At 44.6% G+C, this 23,174-nt stretch overlaps 1 protein-coding gene across 7 annotated transcripts in view; it reads right to left on the bottom strand.

Annotated features, from left to right (window-relative positions):
- PIK3C3 (phosphatidylinositol 3-kinase catalytic subunit type 3) overlaps window positions 1–23,174 on the bottom strand; it is a 114,069-nt gene that overhangs the window by 74,754 nt on the left and 16,141 nt on the right. For 6 of the 7 annotated variants that reach the window (XR_013624884.1, XR_013624885.1, XM_068130082.2 and 3 more), the window contains exons 4-5: window positions 22,823–22,976; window positions 2,805–2,891 (exon numbers count right to left, since the gene is read on the bottom strand). Coding sequence is in view for 5 of the 7 variants with exons in the window: in XM_068130082.2 (XP_067986183.1) it covers window positions 2,805–2,891; window positions 22,823–22,976 (241 nt within the window). In the remaining 2 variants the exon portion in view is untranslated. Of the gene's footprint in view, window positions 1–2,804; window positions 2,892–18,465; window positions 18,591–22,822; window positions 22,977–23,174 lie in introns of those variants that run through there. The other variant, XM_068130086.2, reaches the window with a different exon arrangement.

The raw sequence follows: 23,174 nt of genomic DNA, 5'->3' as shown, positions 1-23,174 counted from the left end.
TTAGCCCGATCACACAATGGTGAAGAATCAGTTTTAAAAAATTCTCGGATCCAGATCCGGATCTTCACCAAACTCGATTCATTTCATTTTTATCACAGACCAAACCTGTCCAACAAATTTCGTCTGAATCTGTCCACAACCTTTTGAGATACCCTGCTCACAGACAGACAGACAGACAGAGAGACAGAGAAGGGTGAATACATAACCTCCGTCCACCTTCGGTAGCAGAGGTAAAAACGAAACGTAACTAAATAAAACATTTTCTAGACTATTTGTCCACCCAACTATTCTCTTTATCTTCACCTGCCATGTACAATACCTTCATCCACCATCCTTCTTTGCAGATTAAATATTGTAAGATAAAAATTTCTAATGAGGAGGGTTCTGAATTTATAACCCAATCAAATAAATTCTCAAATTTCGCATCAAAAAAGCAACTTTAACTAAATCCAACATACCTGTGACACTGCAGAGTGAGAACTTTTAAAGCGAAACCCGCTCCAAACTGGCAGGTTGGTGTTTTATGTTCCTTGGACCCAAGGGAATGCCATTCAGCCAAGCTACATTCCAGTTTGTGTTATGCACCCCTGTGTTGCTATCCTAAAGATGCTAAAAGGGGAAAGAAGCTAAAGGAAATAATTAAGAATGGGGATAAAGCAATGGCCCGAAGACGACTGTAATTTTTGTTTCCTTCCCCTCGGACAAGATCGGAGATGGAGGACATTAAAATGAGCTCCATCCGACCGATCATCCGTCCATGGCCGGTCATCCGTCCATGGCCGGTCATCCGTCCATGGCCGGTCATCCGTCCATGGCCGTTCATCCGTCCATGGCCGTTCATCCGTCCATGGCCGGTCATCCGTCCATGCTTTCTTGTGTACGCGATATCAAAAACCGTTGAACATTTTGCTTTCATATTGCATACATGTATTCCTCAGGACATTATCTCAACCTGACTAGATCATGGCTGTGATTGGCTGAATTTTGTTGCCATGGCAAACATCTCGGTAACTTTGCTTGTGTATGGGATATTTCAAAGACTGGTCAAGCTTTGACTTTTGACAAGTCTTTTTCAAAGACTGGCTTTCATATTACACAGATCTATTCCTCAAACCACCCAAAAGGTGAGGGACCAAGAGTACCTGCTGCTTGCTAGCCTGTCCCCCGTGGGTTTTGCATTCACTTGTGTCTGTTCGAGCCATAGCTTTTTTACCATTAGAGCTTTTATCATCAATTTTTCAACAAAGCCTTATTGTGAGAATAAAGACAAATTAATAATTTGGTCAAAAGGTCAAAGGTCAATATCACATAAAATCGTCAATTTTCATCCAATCAACGCGAAATGTTAAAAATTTGCATATGGGGGTCACCAAATTGGTTCAACAATCAAAAGCGAGAAGCTGATTGTTATTTTAGATCAAAAGGTCAAAGGTTAAGGTCGCAAAATCGTCAATTTCCATCTTATCGATTTGAAATTTGAGCAGGGGTTGCATTTTGGGTCACTGAAGCCGATTGCTTTTGAGGTCAAAAGGTCATGGCCGCCTAAATTTGTCAATCTTTTTGTATTTTCTTTTAGCTGTTTTTGTCATGTTTAACATACAGAAGAAGTATTCCGAATACAAAGTGGACGGGCTTTGCATTTTCATATGCTTTCTAGTTTAAATTAATTTTATATTGTTCTTCCTAAGCCATTTTAAGGCAACGCAGATGCTTTCAAAAAACCCTACAAATTCATATCAAAATTCAGTGGTCTCTGTTGTAATGGGAGTCAGTCTCCCCAATAGGTTAACTGTGACCCAGCAGAGATAGACTCTGCAGAACGAGACATGAGTGAGAGGCCAAACCACATGCCGCGATACCTGCATCCACAAGGGATAATTATGGGGGAGAAGGTGAAGGGGGTATTTCAGCATGTCTTATTCTTACATTTACGATGAAATAACTAACATATTGTTACGGTCCCAGGTTTCGGGGTTCACCATGAGGGGACTTTTCGGGCCCGGGAAGGCACCTCCCAACTACTGGTCCTGAAGCCATGAACGCCAATCAGAAGGCCAAATCTCACAGGGTCCACTGTCTGCCACCGTTTACCTGGAGGTGACGTTGCCAACCTAACCGGGGATCATGCCCTCGGTTCATACTCACCTGATGTTGTCTAATCAGGGGCAGCCGTGCAAACTACCGAGTATGGACCGACTAATGTTGTGGAGCCAATTGGCTTGGGCCGAACGTCGACGGACAGGTGCTGATTTTGATATAGGTAGGAGAGTAGAAGGGGGAGGATGGTCAGTATGATAGTGTGGTACGGTGTGATGCGTAGTGCAGCGCAGTGTCGTGTAGTGTTGTGCAACCTTGTCCTCCAACAGAGGCCAGCCTGCCTGCCTGCCTATTTCTGCTTGGCCGGCCTGCCGGCCTGCCTGCCTGCCTTTCCCAAACTGCACGGCGCTTCGCACCCAACTCGCATGGGTCGCTCAGCACAACGCAGTTTCTCCTCAGATGACAGGCAGACTCCCCATGTTGGTACAGCACACTGAACATTTTACATGTGGACCCACTATGTTTGTGTCGAGGCCACATTAGGAAGTGAGAAAATAGGAGGACAGAAGGATTAACAACATTACATACAGAGGGAAAAAGTAGATAAGAGACAGACACAGAGGACTAGGGTGAGTTGTTAGGGTCTTGCTGGAGCTGTCAATACAAAATGGCTTATGCTAACATTCATCATGAAATAACTAACGAATCAACACCTTCATTAACCTCCAATTCCTTTTGGTAAACAATATCGTATTGTAAGATCTGACCTCATTGATCATTTCAATTTCACGGAAGGTCAATCGGTCCAACCAATCCACCTTCACCATGTGACCTTGTCTGTGAGCCTTTGTCAACTGCACATAAACACATTCACAAAGCACAATGCACGTGTTGAGCCATTCACGGAGCATTAGTGATGCAAAACATTTTTCCTAAACACAACAGTTTTCAACACCAGTAGCATTTTAAAGGAGTAGTTCTTCGATAATACTACTTTAAGGTCACCTGCAGCATTGTACAGGGTGGCCTGAAAGTCACTTTACCCCTGCTAAATTTCTGGCACCTCCCTCCGTATTCCCCTCCTCACTGGTGGTACAAAGAGAATGATGGAGCACATACAGAAAGATACGATGACTGATTAATTATTATAAGTACTGTACAATAAAACCTGGAAATTTAAATAGTTTAAGAATGAATGCTTTACTGGGGATGGGTAAAGGAACTTTCAGGCCACCTGGTACAATGACAACAGTTGTATATTCAGATCTGTTTTGCAAAGAAACCGGTCCTGCTTCATACATCTCGTAGATTAGCAGCAACATAAAGAGAAGGATTAATAAAAGGCGCTTTGACAAGTGGCCAACACAATATTCCCAAATGTCCTGTTATTGTACAGGGTGGCCTGAAAGTCCCTTCACCGCTGGTAAATCTCTCCCACCTCACATCACTTCCGCTTCCGCCGGAGGTGTAGTCTTCTTCAAAGCTCTCCACGTCATCAAGGTTAAGTATTTTCCCGTTTGTGTTTTTGTCAAATCTCTACTGTTTATTTTACTGTGTATATGTCTACTGTGTTTCTAGTAAGATCTGTTTGTAAATCGTGCATACCTGTATGTAATAGTCGTTTTGTTCGAGCCATGTTTGGGGCCTGGTCCCTCAAGGCTTCCCTGTCTCCTCAGCGATCGTTTCGTTGGTTATTTACGTTCGTTCTTTCACTGTATTGCTTTTTTCCTTGTCTTTATTTTTTTCACCCCATACTTCCCCCAAACATCTTAAATGTCACATTTTATAAGATATTATATTATAAGGTATTATAATGTCACATTTTATAAGGTATTATATGACGAGGTATTATAATGTCACATTTTATAAGGTATTATATGACGAGATATTATAATGTCACATTTTATAAGGTATTATATTGTTGCGGATCTCACCGTCGGCCCCTTTTCCCCTTAAGAAGGGGGGATTAATCCCCTTGTTTGTGACTGACCGACGTGAGTCCTGAAGCTGCCCAGCTCCCTCCAGGGAGGCAGGTGAGCAACCTCGTCCGAGACCGCGGACAAGATGTTAATTGCCGAGCGGATTAGCAGCCGCGGCTCGAACCATTAGCATTCACTCGACCCGATTCTGAACGTTGGCCAAATCGTGCCACAGGTATTCAATGGGGAAATCACTAAAACGAAACGGATGTGAGGAAACCAGAAGGTAAGGAAAAAAAAAAAAAATTTTAAGGAAGAACAAAGGAAGAACAAATATAATTTATTACTAATATTTACAAGTCAAAAGAAACCAAGGAGGAGGAAAAATACGAAAAGAATTTACAGAAGAAGAAGACAGTGCAATACTAGCTTATCTAAACAGGCTTAACTTATACCCCAGACAACATAAAGGACGGACGACAATCAGACTTACACGGGGAATGATGATAGGAATGAATGGCAGGAGGTGGATGGCTGGACGGACGAGGAGGTGGGATCACAAGGCGGGAAGGATGCGGGTGGTTGGTATGATCGCACGGCTCGAGGTGAGCAGCCGCCGACCCTCCTCAATCGTCTCCGCACGGCGATGTTGCTTCGTGGCCGCAACTGCCGTCACCGCTCAAAGCTGCCATGGTCAAAAGCTGCGGTGGATTCCGCTGCGGTGGACTCCTTACTCAGTGGTTCGTGAGAGCTTCCTCGGTCATGCGCTTCCTCATTCGTCTCTTTCCTCAAGCGTCTTTTTCCTCAATCGACCCTCGCCGTGGCGTCGCGCTAGGGGCTATCTAGCCACGCCCTACCAAGCCATGACCACACCTTACCAAGCCGTGCCCACCGAGTCCTGGTTGGGCGCAAGGGCTTCCTGGCTCCACCTCCTGACGACGAGGTGCGGGCCACGCCCGTAATGGAGCTCCTCCCCCTTCTTCCCCGAGGCTTGACCACGTGCGTAATGGAGGCAAGGGCGCTGACAATGCGAATGGCAATGGAGGTTTTGGGCAATTGACAGGGGATCTATCTTATTTCAATTCGATGCAATGCAGAGTCAACTAATGGGAAACAGAGCCTTATACTAACATAGAATAAAGAAATAACTATTTAGAAGGGTATATGGTGGCCTACGTGCTTGCGATGGATTAACTCAGAGGACGACCTTTGACCTTTACACTACAGAGGTATTTACAAGGAATCATTACACTTACACAGGGTGATATTTACAACAATTACACAGGATTCTCAAATTCGCAACACTGCACCCTCATCCTCGAGGCACATCCCGGGCCTATAAAACTTTACTTAGTGTGGCACGTAGGTGTAGTTCCCTCTACAATTAACCTGACCCTGAGTGTGACAGTTTTAAAACACAAATAAGTATGTCCCTCTGCTGCATTGCACCCTACCTAACAGATTCACGCCCACAGGATAACCGAATTTCGGAATGGTTCTCAAACTAAACATGTACGGTGGGGAGCATTATTTACAAGTGACGCTGATTGTATTTACAAAATGCAACCCAGGACCTGCGATTGTTCTTTTGGGGGTGAGGAGACAGCCTGCGCTGCATCGACGCACCAGCACCAATAAAGAGCACCATAAAGCACCAGAAAGCCCCATACAGCACCATAAACGCACCAGTCACTACAGTTCCATAATAAATAAACCAAACAAACTGATGGTGGTTTTGCTCTTCGGCTCCCTCTGCTGGCCGTTGTTCTTCCTGATGTTGTCAACTTCATCTTCTTGCTGGCGGCCTATTTGGACGTAAAAAAAAGCACAGAACGGTGTCCATTTTTATTTATGGCCCACAGGGGCCGACTATGAGTGGTTCACCTGTGTGGCATAGGTGCCACGTCACCGAGGTCCGCAAGCAAGATCTTGGGCCATCGTGGCCGGTCCCAGCAGAGGGGCCATGCCCCAACCCGTGGGGTCCATGAGTGGTGCTCAGCCACAGACATGTGGTCCATAGGTGGTGCATCGATGCAAGCAGCTGGTTGCGGGGGTTCGGGCACACAATGGCGGACTCCCGCACGCTCCCCTTAGTGCCCAGAGAGCACGATCCATGGGTCGGGGAAGGAAGACAGAGAGGTCAGGTTAGCGAGGGGTAAGGTCACAAGGGTACACATCAATAAAGGCAATGCAAGGTGAGGTGCGTCTGGAGACCGAGCGGAGAAAAGCTCGTCCCTATCGTACGTCACCCCACCCGTCACCTGTTCGACCCTTGCCCCTTACCCCCGTATGTACAAAAATCTACACCTTTACAAATCCGTCACTACGTCTCGTCCTCCCCATATTTCCCCTATACCAAATTCGTCACAATCCCATTAATCCAAAATTTGCCATCCCCAATTCATCATCAACCCTCATAAGGAGGGAGAGATGGAACATCAACACAATGTCACACCCACGTCATGATGCGTTTCACAATCCAAAACATTTGCACCAAAATAATAAAAACAACAAACCATGGCACGGTGTGGAGTTTTGTCACCTCAGGTGAGTGGATGTAGATGGTGCGAGGAGATTCCAATCCTATCTACCTTCTAAATGACATTAACACACTTTACACTACCCGGGGTCTTTCCCTGCCAATCCATTGGCCATCTTACACTCTATGCGGTTTTAAGAACCAAATTCCCATTGTCCAAACTGTGGTGCTTCCTCAATTTGGGGTCTCACTCCCCCGATTCAACTCCCTGTGCCTTTGCACAATTTCAGGACTGGGTTGTGTGGCTCTCCCAGCAGGTCTACCCACCTGCACACCTCCACCACTGCAGTTGCCTCCGAGCTTACCTGCTCCTTACCCTAACCTATCTACCTGGGGAAGGCCCTCTGGCGCTCTCCCCACTCGGTGCCCTCTCTGGCACTGGGCTACCCGGGTCCGTCCTCTGGATCCTCGGGCCCCATTCACAACTCTACCGCCTCCCAGAGCCCACCTGCGGCCTGACCTGGCCGACATCCTAACAGTGGCGGAGTGCCCATTTAACTACACACACTAACAGGCCACACGCCCAGCCATTTCCATGACACTAATGCACCCATCCAAACACCATTCTTCCACACGCACCACAGATGCCAATATCCAACCACAATTTACCTACTCCCTCTACCCAACTCTTAAACTACTCTCCCCGGGTATTAGTGATAGGGGTCCACTTTTCCCCCATTCACACCTCCGCACCATCCACTCCACTCCACAGTTTCCACCATACTCACTCCACACCATCCATTCCATACTCCATATATTCCATACTCCATGTATTCCACACAACCATTCTCCATACACCTGTATTTGCACACCTGTGCCATCACACCTGGTGCTTCCTGCACCCTCCTTCCTCCCAGGCTTCTTCATTCAATACAATAAAACGCACAATCACAATTATTCCTCATATACTGCTCCATACACTTCCACGCTCAATACAACTCACAATCACCTCACACTTTTCACAATACACTTCTAAATACACTTTTACACACACACACGGCATCATCTGATCTACCTGGTTTCCTGCTAACTTGGTGCTCCCCGTCTTCCCTTTAAACTAAGCACATCCCACGTCATTAACAACCATTCTAACCTCTCTATGTCCCCGACTATCTGTCCAATGTCGCTACTTACCTCTACCGTTACCTATGGTCATCTCTCGGTCCCTATACATTATCCTAACCCTCCCTCAGCGAGTTTTCACTGCCAAACCCCATAGCTGGCGCTCATGTGCCCCCATTGTTGTGAGGGATGGCAGAGTTGCCATCCCACCACATCGGGCATCTCCCATTACCAATTTTGCCATCAAACCAACCAATCAAAATTTGCCAATCACTGCCAATCATTCTACCAATCAGTTGCCAATCAAATTTTTGCCAATCACAAATTCCCTATCCCTACCAAATGTCCTTTAACTTGAGCCTCGGTGCGTCGTTACATCATTAAAACTCGGCTTCGCAAAGCCGAGCAATGAATTCGGGTGGTTTGGTCGCCTGCAGGTTGAATCCGTCCGGCATTCGGTTCAGGGGAGACGGTTTGGTCGGGCCGAGATTCCACGCACCATCTCGACGCGGATCCTTGCGGCCTCCGGCCCGATGGCTCAATCTCGCCCGGTCGGAACCCCGCCCCCGCAAGGGGGCGCCGTTCCGATCCCTCTTATCTGTCCTTGAACCGGACCGGTCGCCTTGCCCGGCTAGGCCCGGACTCGACCGTGCGTGGCGGGGCCAGGCCTGAATCGGCAACGACGCTTCGAAGAGAAGCGACGCGGCACCGATCCGCGCCGGGCCTCGCATCCAACAAAGCGCACCGCGCCCCGACCCCGAGTGCTCGCCTCGGCTATCCGTCGCCCTAAACGCTGCTCCGGTCCACGTCAATGCCTTACTCACATGCTCACACGCACACGCGACCCTTTTCACACTCACCAAACCCGGCGTTCCAACGCCGCCCGTACATTCCACACACTCCGTCCATTTCACCACCGCACTCCCTGTTACACACCACACCTCTCACGCACACTCGCCGTTCGCACACTTCCTTAACACACCTCGAGCACCGTCTTGCGCACTCTCCCTCGGTACGTATTCCGTACCACTCATGGGGGTGCACTCTTGCATCCACCCACTCACGCGCTTCAATGGGCTCTCCCACACCCGCGCCACAACCAACTCAGGTGTGCGTTTCGCACACTCTCAACCATTCCAAGCGTGCATTCTCACACCCGCTCCTCCACCAACTCACTCTCCGGGTCACTCTCACCCTCGCACGTACACTCTGTATCGCTCTCACTCTCTGTGTCACACTCCGTACACTTTATAACACACTCACTCTTTGACGCACACTTTTTCCTCACACGCGTGCCATTCGCTTTAACACAGCACACAAAGGACCTTCCACGAACACCCGGGTGCTTTCGCGATCCCAAGCGCACGACAATTCTCTTCGCGCCAAACACTCTGCCGAAAAACCTCTTAGCACCATATACAGCACGACTCACCTTCGGGGTTCTTCTTCCTCCCTGCACCAACACCTGCAAATCTTTACAAGGATTAAGCACAGCATCAAGGTGTGAGCACGGACTTTGCACATTATCCATTCCTCCCTGCCGCGAGTGCTTTTCTAAGCCCCCGGTCTCTCCAATTTCAATTCCCACTACTTTTTCTTTACTCACCTCGACGACCACTGGCTGTATTAAAATTCCCTCTACTTCAGCGGTCGCCGGCTTTTCCATACCCCGGGTCGTGATCTCTATACCAGTCATTTTACCCGCGCTTTTCTCCGCCTCGCTCAACCAGCACTTCTCGACCTGCTTTACCTCGTCGTGCACCCTTGGGACCCCCTCGCCCAACATGCGATCCATGGTCTCCCCACATTTTTGTGCGCTCTCCCCACATTTCCGTATGCTCTCCCCACATTTTTGTATGCTGTCACCCATTCTGTCCCCAACTTTACCGATTCGCTCCAATTTGCTTCCTAGCCCCTCAAATTTGGCTCCTAGCCCCCCGATTCGATTTCCCATGTCCGTTTTTAATCCCCCGATTTGATTTCCCAATTGCTCACTATTCCTTTCCATCATTTGTTCCATTTCTCTGCTGGATTTTTCAGCCATTTTTGCCATATACCCCATCATCTGCGCCATGAAGAGGTCCAATTTCATCAGTGCCGCGGGCTCGGCTGCCGCAGCGCCGCCATTTTGTGCCTCTGCAACCACGTGCACGAGGGCGCCATCTTGTGCACCTGAAACCTCTGCTACCACATCACCATTGCTCTCCTCCTCTCTCTCTCCCCCATATACACTTCCCTGGGGTCCTGTGTCGACTCTAACCCCTCTTCTAACTCACCCACCGGCACCCGATCGCCTTGACCATCCATTGCATGATTTTAAATTTGGATGTGTTTAAAATATAATTTTGGGCCACTCGTAATTTTGAGTGCGCTAAGCGCACTTCAGGTCCGAATCCCACTCCTGACACCAATTGTTGCGGATCTCACCGTAGGCCCCTTTTCCCCTTAAGAAGGGGGGATTAATCCCCTTGTTTGTGACTGACCGACGTGAGTCCTGAAGCTGCCCAGCTCCCTCCAGGGAGGCAGGTGAGCAACCTCGTCCGAGACCGCAGACAAGATGTTAATTGCCGAGCGGATTAGCAGCCGCGGCTCGAACCATTAGCATTCACTCGACCCGATTCTAAACGTTGGCCAAATCGTGCCACAGGTATTCAATGGGGAAATCACTAAAACGAAACGGATGTGAGGAAATCAGAAGGTAAGGAAGAACAAATATAATTTATTACTAATATTTACAAGTCAAAAGAAACCAAGGAGGAGGAAAAATACGAAAATAATTTACAGAAGAAGAAGACACAGTGCAATACTAGCTTATCTAAACAGGCTTAACTTATACCCCAGACAACATAAAGAACGGACGACAATCAGACTTACACGGGGAATGATAGGAATGAATGGCAGGAGGTGGATGGCTGGACGGACGAGGAGGTGGGATCACAAGGCGGGAAGGATGCGGGTGGTTGGTATGATCGCACGGCTCGAGGTGAGCAGCCGCCAACCCTCCTCAATCGTCTCCGCACGGCGACGTTGCTTCGTGGCCGCAACTGCCGTCACCGCTCAAAGCTGCCGTGGTCAAAAGCTGCGGTGGATTCCGCTGCGGTGGACTCCTTACTCAGTGGTTCGTGGAAGCTTCCTCGGTCATCCGCTTCCTCAATCGTCTCTTTCCTCAATAGTCTCTTTTTCCTCAATCGACCCTCGTCGTGGCGTCGCGCTGGGGGTTATCTAGCCACGCCCTACCAAGCCATGACCACACCTTACCAAGACGTGCCCACCGAGTCCTGGTTGGGCGCAAGGGCTTCCTGGCTCCACCTCCTGATGACGAGGTGTGGGCCACGCCCGTAATGTAGCTCCTCCCCCTTCTTCTCCGAGGCTTGACCACGTGCGTAATGGAGGCAAGGGCGCTGACAATGCGAATGGCAATGGAGGTTTTGGGCAATTGACAGGGGATCTATCTTATTTCAATTCGATGCAATGCAGAGTCAACTAATGGGAAACAGAGCCTTATACTAACATAGAATAAAGAAATAACTATTTAGAAGGGTATATGGTGGCCTACATGCTTGCGATGGATTAACTAAGAGGACGACCTTTGACCTTTACACTACGGAGGTATTTACAAGGAATCATTACACTTACACAGAGTGATATTTGCAACAATTACACATGATTCTCAAATCCGCAAGAATATTATAAGGCATTATAAGGCATGTCACTATTATAAGGCATGTCACTTTTAATAAGGTATTATATTATAAGGTATTATAATGTCACATTTTATAAGGTATTATATGACGAGGTATTATAATGTCACATTTTATAAGGTATTATATTACAAGGCATTAAAATGTCACTTTTAAGAAGGTATTATATTATAAGGTATTATAATGTCACATTTTAGAAGGTGTTATATTATAAGGTATTGCAATGTCACATTTTATAAGATATTATATGATAAGGTATTATAATATCACATTTATCAAGGTGTTATAATATGAGGTATTATAATGTCACATTTTATAAGGTATTATATGATAAGGTATTATAATGTCACATTTATCAAGGTGTTATAATATGAGGTATTATAAAAAAAATTTTTTTTTTTTTTTTTTTTGTTTTTTTTGTATACAAGATCGAGGCTCGTGAAAGAGCGAACATTAATCACACAGAAAGACAAACAGACACATAAAACAAATAACATCGGGAGCGGTAGACAAGATGGGGAGAGAGGGGGAAGGACACAAACACAACATTTGAGAGCAGGGACCGAGAGACATGGAGACATCGAGAGATCTGTGGGAGGGAGAGGGCTTTGGGGGGGAGGCATGTGAAGGGGGGGAGGCATGTGAAGGGGGGGAGGCATGTGAAGGGGGGGGGGGTGGGAGAGGTATAAACATATGGACACTGCAAGGATTTCCAGGAAATAAGTTGGAATTTCAAACAAGGTGGATCTGGGGTGAATTAGTGGGGGTAGAAAAGATCAAGGTTATGGATGGGGGAAGATAAGAGATGGTGGTGAACAGCTGTTTTAAAGACCTGGAGGGAGGAGAGGGATTGAAGGGAGTGTGGGAGTTTGTTCCACAGGCGGGAGAAAAGAGGAATGAAAGAGTGAAGGTGAGCAGAGAGCCGAGATTTCGGCAGTTTAACCATCAGAGGGTTGCTGGCAGATCTTGTGCGACCTGTAGGAATATTTGGGGGACAGAGCACAGAGAGAGCTGGGGGAGCAAGGCCGGAGAGGAGTCGGTAGAAGACAGAAAGACCACCTACCTGCCTGCGGTGAGTGAGTGAAAGGCCCTCAGAGATAGCTTCATCGCGGGAGATTCCAATGATTTTGAAAGCTTTGGATTCAACAGCGTGAAGCCGACCCAAGTGTGAGGCAGGAGCACCAGCCCATAGGGGAGAACAGTATTCCATTGAGCTGCGGATGAAAGCCTTGTAAGTGGTGAGGAGCTCAGGTGTGCCGAGGAAGGACTTCGCACGACGGAGGATGCCCAGTCGGCGACTGGCTTTGGAGGCCAGCTTGGAAATGTGGTTTTCCCAAGAAAGATCATGGCAGATAGTGAGACCCAAAAGCTTGAGTGACAGAACTTCTTGGAGAGGATTGTTGAGAAAGTAGATGGGAGGGTTGTCCAGTCGATCTTTTCGGAGAGACATAGTAAGAGAGTGAGATTTGGCAGGATTGAAAGACATGTTCCACTTGTTTGACCAGTCTGTGATTTTGTCCAGGTCTTCAGAGAGTGAGGAGGCTGCAGACTGCCGATCTGAGGGAAGAGGAATGGAGCGGCAGAGAGTGGAGTCATCAGCAAAGAGATAGAGAGGATTTTCCAGAGAGTCAGAGAGATCATTGATAAAGACCAGAAAAAGCACAGGGCCCAGCACACTTCCTTGGGGAACTCCAGCCTGAACAGGAAGGGGAGATGAGAGAAATCCATTCAGGATTTCATTGTCACATTTTGTCACATTTTATAAGATATTATATGATATAATAAATATAACCACCTTTAGAGGCCATTTTTCCCCGCAAAGCGGGGGTTGGCCTTTTTCGGGAACCGTGGTTGTTGTTGTTTTTTGGTCCCCTTTTTGAAGCAATGTTTTACGGCCAGATGCCCTTCCTGATGCCAACCCTTTTTGCCGCCTTTAACGACAAACAGGGAATTACCAGTGAACTGGTACTCAATTAGCCGACCTCGGAAGGATGACAGGCTGAGTCAACCCCCCTGGCGTTAATTCAGCGATTGACCGGGATTCGAACCCAGGATCCTAGGATCCTAAGCCGGCACCCTAGCCGCTAGCCCAACACCAGGGGTTCGAATTATAATGTCATATAATAAGATATTATATGATAAGGTATTATAATGTCACATTTATCAAGGTGTTATAATATGAGGTATTATAATGTCACATTTTATAAGGTATTATATGACGAGGTATTATAATGTTACATGATTATATTATAAGGTACTAGCAACGGTACCCGCCCTACGGGCGGGGCTTCAATTGGGAAGGCCAAATGAAAAGGCAAAATATCAGAAATTGAAGGCTTTTTTTATTTTAAACGATTCATATAAACATCCGTTGAGTCATATCACACGCAAGTCATCAAAATCTAAACAGTACATGGCACCCATTTTGAAAAACGATTGAATTCTGCAAAACGGAAGCGGCCGCTACACATTTTTCTCAGTCGCACGTTTATGTGTGAAGAGTGCACACCGAATCTGTAACACGGAAGTGGCCGCTCCACCTGTTTCTCAGTCGCTTTGCACACGCTGCTGTGTTACTTCGAAGCCGCACGTTTATATAGGAAGAGTTCGTCAGGAGTCGATCTACTCTCTCCTGGCACGTAGAATTTCAACAAAAGCCACATCACTGTTCATATCGGTAAATATTATTCCATAGTGTTTAGAAAAACTGTAAAATTGGAAAACTTGGAAAAACAATATAGCCTATTTTACTCCAGGGGGTACTAGGCTTACCCACCCAACATATCGTTGCGATCGGTTGAGCCGTTTTTGCGGTACCTTCAAACGGACAGACATTTGGTGAATTGTAGTAAGATTATAATGTCACATTTTATAAAGTATTATTTTATAAGGTATTATAAAATGTCACATTTATTAAGGTATTATATTACAAGGTATTATTACGTCACATGTGAAAAAGGTATTATATTGTAAGTTATTATAATCTCACATATTATAAGGTATTATATTATAATGTATTATAATGTCACATTTTATAATGTATTATATTATAACTAGCGGGGTCACCCGTGGGAATCCCACGGGCATGGATGTGTGTGACATTTCGACATATTGAGTTATATGCTGCACATTCATTTTTACAAAATGGTTACTGGCAAGTCATCAGATCCAGAAATGGTGTGATGAACACAATTTATTTATTTCACATAATATGTGACCCCTCACTCCTCTCCACCTGACACTCTCCTGTCTCCACCTGACACTCTCCTGTCTCCACCTGACACTCTCCTCTCTCCACCTAGCACTCCTCTCCTCTCCAAACCCTCACATCCCTCTCCTTTCCAATCCCTCACCTCTCCAATCCCTCACACTCCTCTCCTCTCCAATCCTTCACACGCCTCTCCAATCGCGCCTCACACTCCTCTCCAATCGCGCCTCACACTCCTCTCCAATCGCGCCTCACACTCCTCTCCAATCGTGCCTCACACTCCTCTCCAATCGTGCCTCACACTCCCCTCCAATCACTCCTCTCCAATCGTGCCTCACACTCCTCTCCAATCACGCCTCACACTCCTCTCCAATCGTGCCTCACACTCCTCTCCAATCGCGCCTCACACTCCTCTCCAATCGCGCCTCACTCGCCTCTCCAATCGGCTTTCCCCGTCTCGTTTCTCTCCTTTTTCTCCCGTCTCGTTCTTTTTCTTGCTCCAAATTGGCCCGTCGGAATCGGAAATCGGCCCGTCTCGCCCGTCGGCCCGTCGGAATCGGAAATCGGCCCGTCTTGCTTTTGTGCTTGTGCGTAAATAAATTGTGTTCATGACACCATTTCTGGTGTTGGGCTAGCGGCTAGGGTGCCGGCTTAGGATCCTGGGTTCGAATCTCGGTCGATCGCCGAATTAATGCCAGGGGGGTTGACTCAGCCTGTCATCCTTCCGAGGTCGGCTAATTGAGTACCAGTTCACTGGTAATTCCCTGTTTGTCGTTGAAGGCGGCAAAAAGGGTTGGCGTCAGGAAGGGCATCCGGCCGTAAAACATTGCTTCAAAAAGGGGACAAAAAAACAACAACTACCACGGTCCCCGAAAAGGCCAACCCCCGCTTTGCGGGGAAAAATGGCCTCTAAACGGTGGTTTTTACACCATTTCTGGATCTGATGACTTGCCAGTAACCATTTTGTAAAAATGAATGTGCAGCATCTAACTCAATATGTCGAAATGTCACACACATCCATGCCCGTGGGATTCCCACGGGTGACCCCGCAAGTTTGCATTGACGTTCGTCGATGGACTCGTTCGCCCGTCTCATTCGTTTTCTTGCTGCATCCTGTTCAAGTCTGCGTTCTTCATCGATCGTCTCATTCATTTTGGAAATAGAAGTTTCCACGCAGCGCATGAATTGTCACGATCCTCAAGAGGAATTTGTCTCGTAATCATCAAATGATAAATGGCAAGTAAATTATATTGTGGAAAATTAAAGATTTCAAATAAACCTATTTAAAGTGTATTCGCACATAACTAATTTTAAAAAACGAAGAAATATCTCTCGGTAATTTCCTGAAACATATTTTACTTCCGGCTAATAATGTTGAATTAAATAAAAACGAAGACATATATGTCGGCATCATTGTTGACGTTTTTGTGACGACTGTCATCAAACGAAAAAGTAATATATCTTAACGGAAAAGCAAAAGCGAATTTTTAATATATATCGACACGTTGCCGTCGGTGTCATGTTGGGCGGTGTATGATACACCATGACGCGATTTTTAAAAATAAATCTCTGCATTTTCCCGCGTGTGTGGAATGTTCTAAATTATTGCTGACACCGAGTCCAAAACCATCGATAAAAATGAAATCATATGGTGAGTTAGATTGGAGATAAAGGCGTGAGAGAGACTCAATGGCCTTGAAGTTGAAGTTACAGGCGTTTGAGAATTCATTTCGTTCTATAAACGGCAACTTTCTTTGGATTTCCTTCCCGTTTTTTTTCAACCGAGTCGAAAACTATGTTAGCGACTGTGAAAAATGAAATGATATATCGAATTTTTAATATGTATCGACACGTTGCCGTCGGTGTCATGTTAGGCGGTGTATGATACACCATGACGCGATTTTAAAAAATATATCTGCATTTTCCCGCGTGTGTGGAATGTTCTCAATTATTGCTGACACCGACTCTAAAACCATCGATAAAAATGAAATCATATGGTGAGTTAGATTGGAGATAAAGGCGTGAGAGAGACTCAATGGCCTTGAAGTTACAGGCATTTGAGAATTCATTTCGTTCTATAAACGGCAACTTTCATCGGATTTTCTTCTCGTTTTTTTTCAACCGAGTCTAAAACTATGTTAGCGACTGTGAAAAATGAAATGATATATCGAATTTAAAATAGATATCGACACATTGCCGTCGGTGTCATGTTGGGCGGTGTATGATACACCATGACGCGATTTTAAAAAATATATCTCTGCATTTTCCCGCGTGTGTGGAATGTTTGTGGAAAATTAAAGATTTCAAATAAACCTATTTAAAGTGTATGCGCACATAACTAATAAAAAAAACGAAGAAATATCTCTCGGTAATTTCCTGAAACATATTTTACTTCCGGCTAATATGTTGAATGAAATAAAAACGAAGAAATATATGTCGGCATCATTGTTGACGTTTTTGTGACGACTATCATCAAACGAAATAGTAATATATCATAACGGAAAAGCAAAAGCGAATTTTTAATATATATCGACACATTGCCGGCGGTGTCATGTTGGGCGGTGTATGATACACCATGACGCGATTTTAAAAAATATATCTCTGCATTTTCCCGCGTGTGTGGATTGTTCTCAATTATTGCTGACACCGAGTCTAAAAGTAAAACCATCGATAAAAATGAAATCATATGGTGAGTTAGATTGGAGATAAAGGCGTGAGAGAGACTCAATGGCCTTGAAGTTACAGGCCTTTGAGAATTCATTTCGTTCTATAAACGGCAACTTTCATCGGATTTTCTTCCCGTTTTTTTTCAACCGAGTCTAAAACTATGTTAGCGACTGTGAAAAATGAAATGATTTATCGAATTTGATTTGAAATAAAACTGGGGGAGAGCAAGACACCACGGGCCTACAAAACAGGACTCAAAGCTATGCGAGTTAATAAAATGGTGGATATTTGTTTATAGCCACTCCCAGAATGGGTGGAGCTATGGGTGGAGCTACTCTGCAAACCGAGTAAGCCACACCCCGGACAGACACCCAACAGATAGACAGACAGACAGACAGAATCATCTACGGCTATTATAATATAGATGTATTATAATGTCACATTTTATAAGGTATTATATTATAAGGTATCATAAAATGTCACTTTTAATAAGGTATTATATTATAAGGAAAAATAATGTCACATTTTATAAGGTATTATATTATAAGGTATTATAATGTCACATTTTATAAGGTATTATATTATAAGGTATTATAATGTCACATTTTATAACGTATTATATTATAAGGTATTATAATGTCACATTTTAAAAGGTATTATATTAGAAGGTATCATAATGTCACATTTTATAAGGTATTATATTGTAAGGTATTATATTATAAGGCATATAATGTCACATTTTGTAAGATATTATTGTATAAGGTATTATATTAGAAGGTATTATAATGTCACATTTTAGAAGGTATTATATTAGAAGGTATTACAAAATGTCAAATTTAATAAGGTATTGTTGCGGATCTCCAACGTCGGCCTTCCCCTTACCAAGGGGGGATTAATCCCCTTGTCTTTTTACTAGCCGACACGATCCGGGGCTATCACATTCCTTCCGGTCGGCATTAAATAGGGTTGTAAGCCAAATTCTTATTACCTAAGTACTAACACCGGCCGTGAAGCAAGGAAATAACCCAAACCACGGTTTCAGTGGACACGCCGAGCGATAGCGAGCCGCGATTCGGGCCGTTAACAGGAACTAACCCGATTGGAGCGGTTCCTAATCGTGCCACGCTTACCCAATTGAGAAATCACGAAAACGGTCGAATCAGGAAAGACAGGAAGAACAAGTAATTTATTACACACTTTGTACATGGAAGAAGAAGAAGCAATGTACAGTGAAGAAGAAGAAGCAGATACACAGGGCAGCCTTATAACAGTCTTAACTTATCCCTGGACACGGGCCCGTTCACACTCAGTCACACTCTCAGACTCACTCACACGGGGGTTGTAGATGGTCGGGTTGAGGGTCCACCGATGGCGTCCACAGCTCGCTCCGGTCCCCGACTCGTACGGCAGTGAAGATGGTAGACGGCAGGCAAGATCTCCGCGTGTCGGTGGCGCGGATCAGACAATTACGTGGGTGGGGGGGGGGGAGGGAGGGAGGATCGGTAAGCTGGGCGATTACACTGGGGTACGTAATAGTTGTACCGGCGCCTTATACGCGCTCCCGGTATAGTTCGATACAATGCGCCACTTCCACAAGTCCTCTGCAATGCGCCGCTCCAGCAATGCTTTCACAATGATGTCACCAAGATGCCTTTCCCAATCGACCTTGCACAATGATTGCAGTCGCATCAGTCCTTCAGACCTCTCCCTTCTCAATACTTGTCACAGCGCGTCTCTCCTCATAACTCAAGTCCTGTGACCTCACGAGCGCCTCTCACTTCTCATAACTCAAGTTCTCTCGAAGGGCTTTGCGCTCACGGTTATATAGCGCCGCTTCAGCCAACCCTCTCGAACCTCTAGCCACACCCTGTCAGGCGATGTCGCCTCAGCCCTGATGGGCTGGTGGCCCTTACCGTCCCTCCTGCTGCCGATCCGATCTCAGCCTCGCTGCCGCTCCACCCCCTTTTTGGGCCTTACCTCGTGGCTGGGCTAGTTCCAGCAAACCAGCAAACCAAGAGCAGCAAACGCTGCTGGCAGCCAAAGCGTAACAACTGCGAGCATCCCAAGCGTAACAAACTGCGAGTTGTCAAATGGGGCGCGGGATGGATTCTGCCCAACGAGGTGGAATTTGGAGGGTGGAGGCACAATGAAACGGGACCTACTCTTATTTGTTTTACACAACGCAGATGATAACTATTGGAAATGGCCTTATCTCACATATACTAAGAAATAACTAACGTTCTAAGGTGACCTACGTGTTGCATGTGGACTAACTATGGGGGCAGAACCTTTAACCTTTATTAATCAGATATGTACACTTCCAGAACCACAACAGTCTTATATTGCAAGTTATTAAAATGTCCATTTTATAAGGTATTATATTACAAGGTATTAAAATATCACATTTTATAAGGTATTATATAATAAGGTATTATAATGTCACATTTTATCGGGAATTATACAGTCGTGGCCAAAAATATTGGCACCCTTGCACTTTTTTCAAATAATGCACCATTTCTTCCAAAAAATTGTTGAAATGAAAATATATATTTTGGTATCCACGTGTGTATTTCTTTGGTTTGCAGCAAAACAAAACAAAAACATAGGGTCAACACCCCTGGTACTCACCTGGTAGAATAAACAGTATACTGCACTGACTAAAGGTGTTTAAAACCAATTTCAATGCTTGCTAGAAGACAGGGCAACATGTAGAATCATACTAACATAATCATAAGACTTTAAACAAACAAAAAAAAAATACCTATTTTGGGGAGCAAACACCTCCCCTCCTCCAACCCCATATACCTCCTCAGACCCCAATTTTTCTAATGCCTTGAACAAACATTGGTACATCACGGGTGATGAAGGTTGTGGTCAAGTTTCATCAAAATAGTGTGTGTAGTTTCAGAGGAAAAAAGCAAATTCATATATTGGGGAATCAAACCTGGATCCACTTTGACCCCGGTAAACCCCCTTAAACCTCGACTTTTTAAATGCCGTGAACAAACTCTAGTCACAATACAACTAATTAATTTGTGCTAAATATGGTCGCAATCCCATCAGCGGTTTCAGAGAAGAAGTTTCAAGTGTTTATGGACGGATGGACTGACGAACTTACGGACGGACGACGACGAGCCATCGCATAATATTATTATTTATCGCATAATAATAATAATATTCAGACCCCTGAACTTCATTTCAGGTGAGCTAATCACTCATTCAACCAGTTTGAATGGAGAAAAGGAGTCATTCTGCTGTTTTGTGTCACTGTGTGTACCGCAATGAGCATGGAGAAAAGAAAGAAAACCAGAGAATTGTCTGAGGAGGTCAGACACAAGATTGTAGCCAAGAATGGACAATCTCAAGGCTACAAGTTAATCTCCAGAGACCTTGATGCTCCTGTGTCCACCGTACACAATGTTATAATAATAATAATAATAATAATAATGCATTTATTTTATATAGTGCTTTTCAGGGAGCCCAAAGACGCTTTGACAGAGTGCAAAACATAATGCATAGCAAAACATAAAAACAATTGCAAAAAACAAGAATCAATAGGGAAATATTCAAAGCAAAAAGGAGGGAGAAGGAGAAGAGATAGTCAGGGGTTAAATGCTGTGGGTTAAATGTTGAATGCAGTGTTGAACAGGTGGGTCTTGAGTGATGTTTTGAATGTGGTGAGTGAGGAGGCCCATGGCACATGGCCCTTCCCATATAAGGAAGTTTAAGGCCCATGGCACTGCAGCCAACCTTCCCTGGACGTTAGGATGGTTCTTCAAAATGAAAGTTAGAAAAGTCATGCTCCTAACACTTAAAAAAAATTGTATGTATGAAAACATTTTTTAAAGCCATTTGGACTAAATTTCGGGGTTGCACACGGACTTTGCAATTTCACATATTTGGCTCGAAAAATGTTTGGAGTTAATTATATTTATTCTCCACTGCTATACTTGTGATTTTGATCATTACAGTTGACCTATGACCTTGCTATGTATTGCACATTTTGAAGTTGTTTTTAAATTAATTGAATACAGCACAGCTGTACTCTTGTGTATGCAGTTGCTGTCATTGAAGAGTACAATCGTCTCCCGACAACGGATGAACAGCAAACCCAGTATCTGCTTCAAGTTGTGACAGAACATCGCAAAAAGTTTCCCGATTGCAGGAAATCAACGCTCATCAGGCAACAATGAGTGGCTGGCAACCAAGAGTCACTGTGCAACCCCTAAAACCTGATCTATTGAAAAAATATTTCACATGCAGAACTGTTACCTCAATAACAAAAAAATTAAAGGTTAGGAGTAAAATAACTTTAAAAATTTTTTGCCTGTTGCTAAAAACCACCCTATTGGATGTGGCCGCAAGAGAAAACTTGATTGAACATTGCAGCGAAGGATTGTTCGAATGGTGTATAAAGCACCTCGATCAACTGCCAGACAGATTCAAGGTGATCTTCAGACACAAGGTACGACAGTTTCAACTCGCACCATCCGTCGCCAACTCAATGAAAGGGGGTTCTATGGTAGGAGACCAAGGAGGACCTCACTGCTGAGAGAGAGACATAAAAAAGCCCAACTGGAGTTTTCCAAAACACACCTGAATAAGCCAAAATCCTTCTGGGAGAATATCCTGTGGACAGTTGAGACCAAATTAGAGCTTTTTTGTAAAGCACATCATCTTTATGTTTACAGAAAATAATATGAAGCCTTTAAAAAAAAATTTAAAAAACGTTCCCTCCAGTCAAACATGGAGGAGGTTCAGTGATGTTTTGGGGTTGCTGTGCTGCCTCTGGTACTGGGTACCTTGAATGTGTGCATGGAATCATGAAATCAGGAGATTACCAAGGCATTTTGGAGCACAATGTTCAACCCAGTGTCAGAAAGCTGGGTCTCCGTCGAAGGTCATGGGTCTTGCAGCAGGACAATGACTCCAAGCACACTACAAAAAGCACCCAGGAATGGTTCAAGACAAAACGCTGGACTGTTCTGAAGTGGCCAGCAATGAGTCCAGATCTAAATCCCATTGAACACCTGTGAGGAGATCTGAAAACAGCAGTTGGGAGAAGGCACCCTTCAAATCTGGGAGAACTGGAGCAGTTTGCACAACAAGAGTGGGCCAAACTGCCAGTGGAGTGGTGGAGGAAGCTCATTCCTGGCTACAGGAAGTGATTGACTGCAGTTATTTTGTCCAAAGTCCGTGCTACCAAATATTAAGTCTTGGGTGTCAATAATTGTGTCAATGCCATTTCAATTTATTTTCTGATTTAAAAGGATATATTAAGTTCTGAATCAAAAACAAAGGTTCTGTAACATTAACAGTGAAATAAAGAATTGTGGAGACCGAATACTTTTATCAATTTCAACTTATTTTAGAGAAAATTGTGAGTTATTTTTTTAAAGTGCAAGGGTGCCAATATTTTTGGCCACGACTGTATTATAAAGGTATTATAATGTCACATTTGAAAAATGTCAAACTGTTGCAAAAACAGTAGTAAATAAAACTTTTAGCTACATATTACCTGTATTAATTGATCCGTTTCACCCTCTTTAAAAAAAATATCTTCAGTAACTATCAAGTGTTCATTCATTGCTGATCCTACCATTAACAGTCAATTGTAGCAGCCTTTAAAGGTCAAACATAACAAGCCAACAAATGAGGAGTGTTACCTATATTACAACAATGCCATTACCTTAGCGAGTCTGCTCATATGGCCTTGTCCTGGTCCTTGGTTCTCAGCAGACAGATATTCATTTTCTGGCTTCCCAGGAGTTTGGGTTGGAATTCCTCCATCTGCTGCGACTCTTGGCCACACCTTCAGGTCATGCATACCTTGTTGAAACATCCTGGACAGAGCCATATAAAGAAACAGGAGAAAATGTAATGGATTACTATAAAGCAGAAAACTAAAAAAAAGGAAATAAAAGTAGGAAATTAAAAGGGCACGAAATGAAACTGCATTAGATTTTCTTTTACATCAGAAATAAATACTTCAACAGCAAAATAAAAGCACCATAAACCATACAATTTGATGTGGATTACAG

Source organism: Myxine glutinosa, chromosome 11 (genome assembly GCF_964187855.1).
Source record: "Myxine glutinosa chromosome 11, kmMyxGlut1.1, whole genome shotgun sequence".
NCBI classification, from domain to species: Eukaryota; Metazoa; Chordata; class Myxini; order Myxiniformes; family Myxinidae; genus Myxine; species Myxine glutinosa.
The sequence above is the reverse complement of the archived record's forward strand: the minus strand, read 5'-3'. Positions and strand labels throughout refer to the sequence as shown.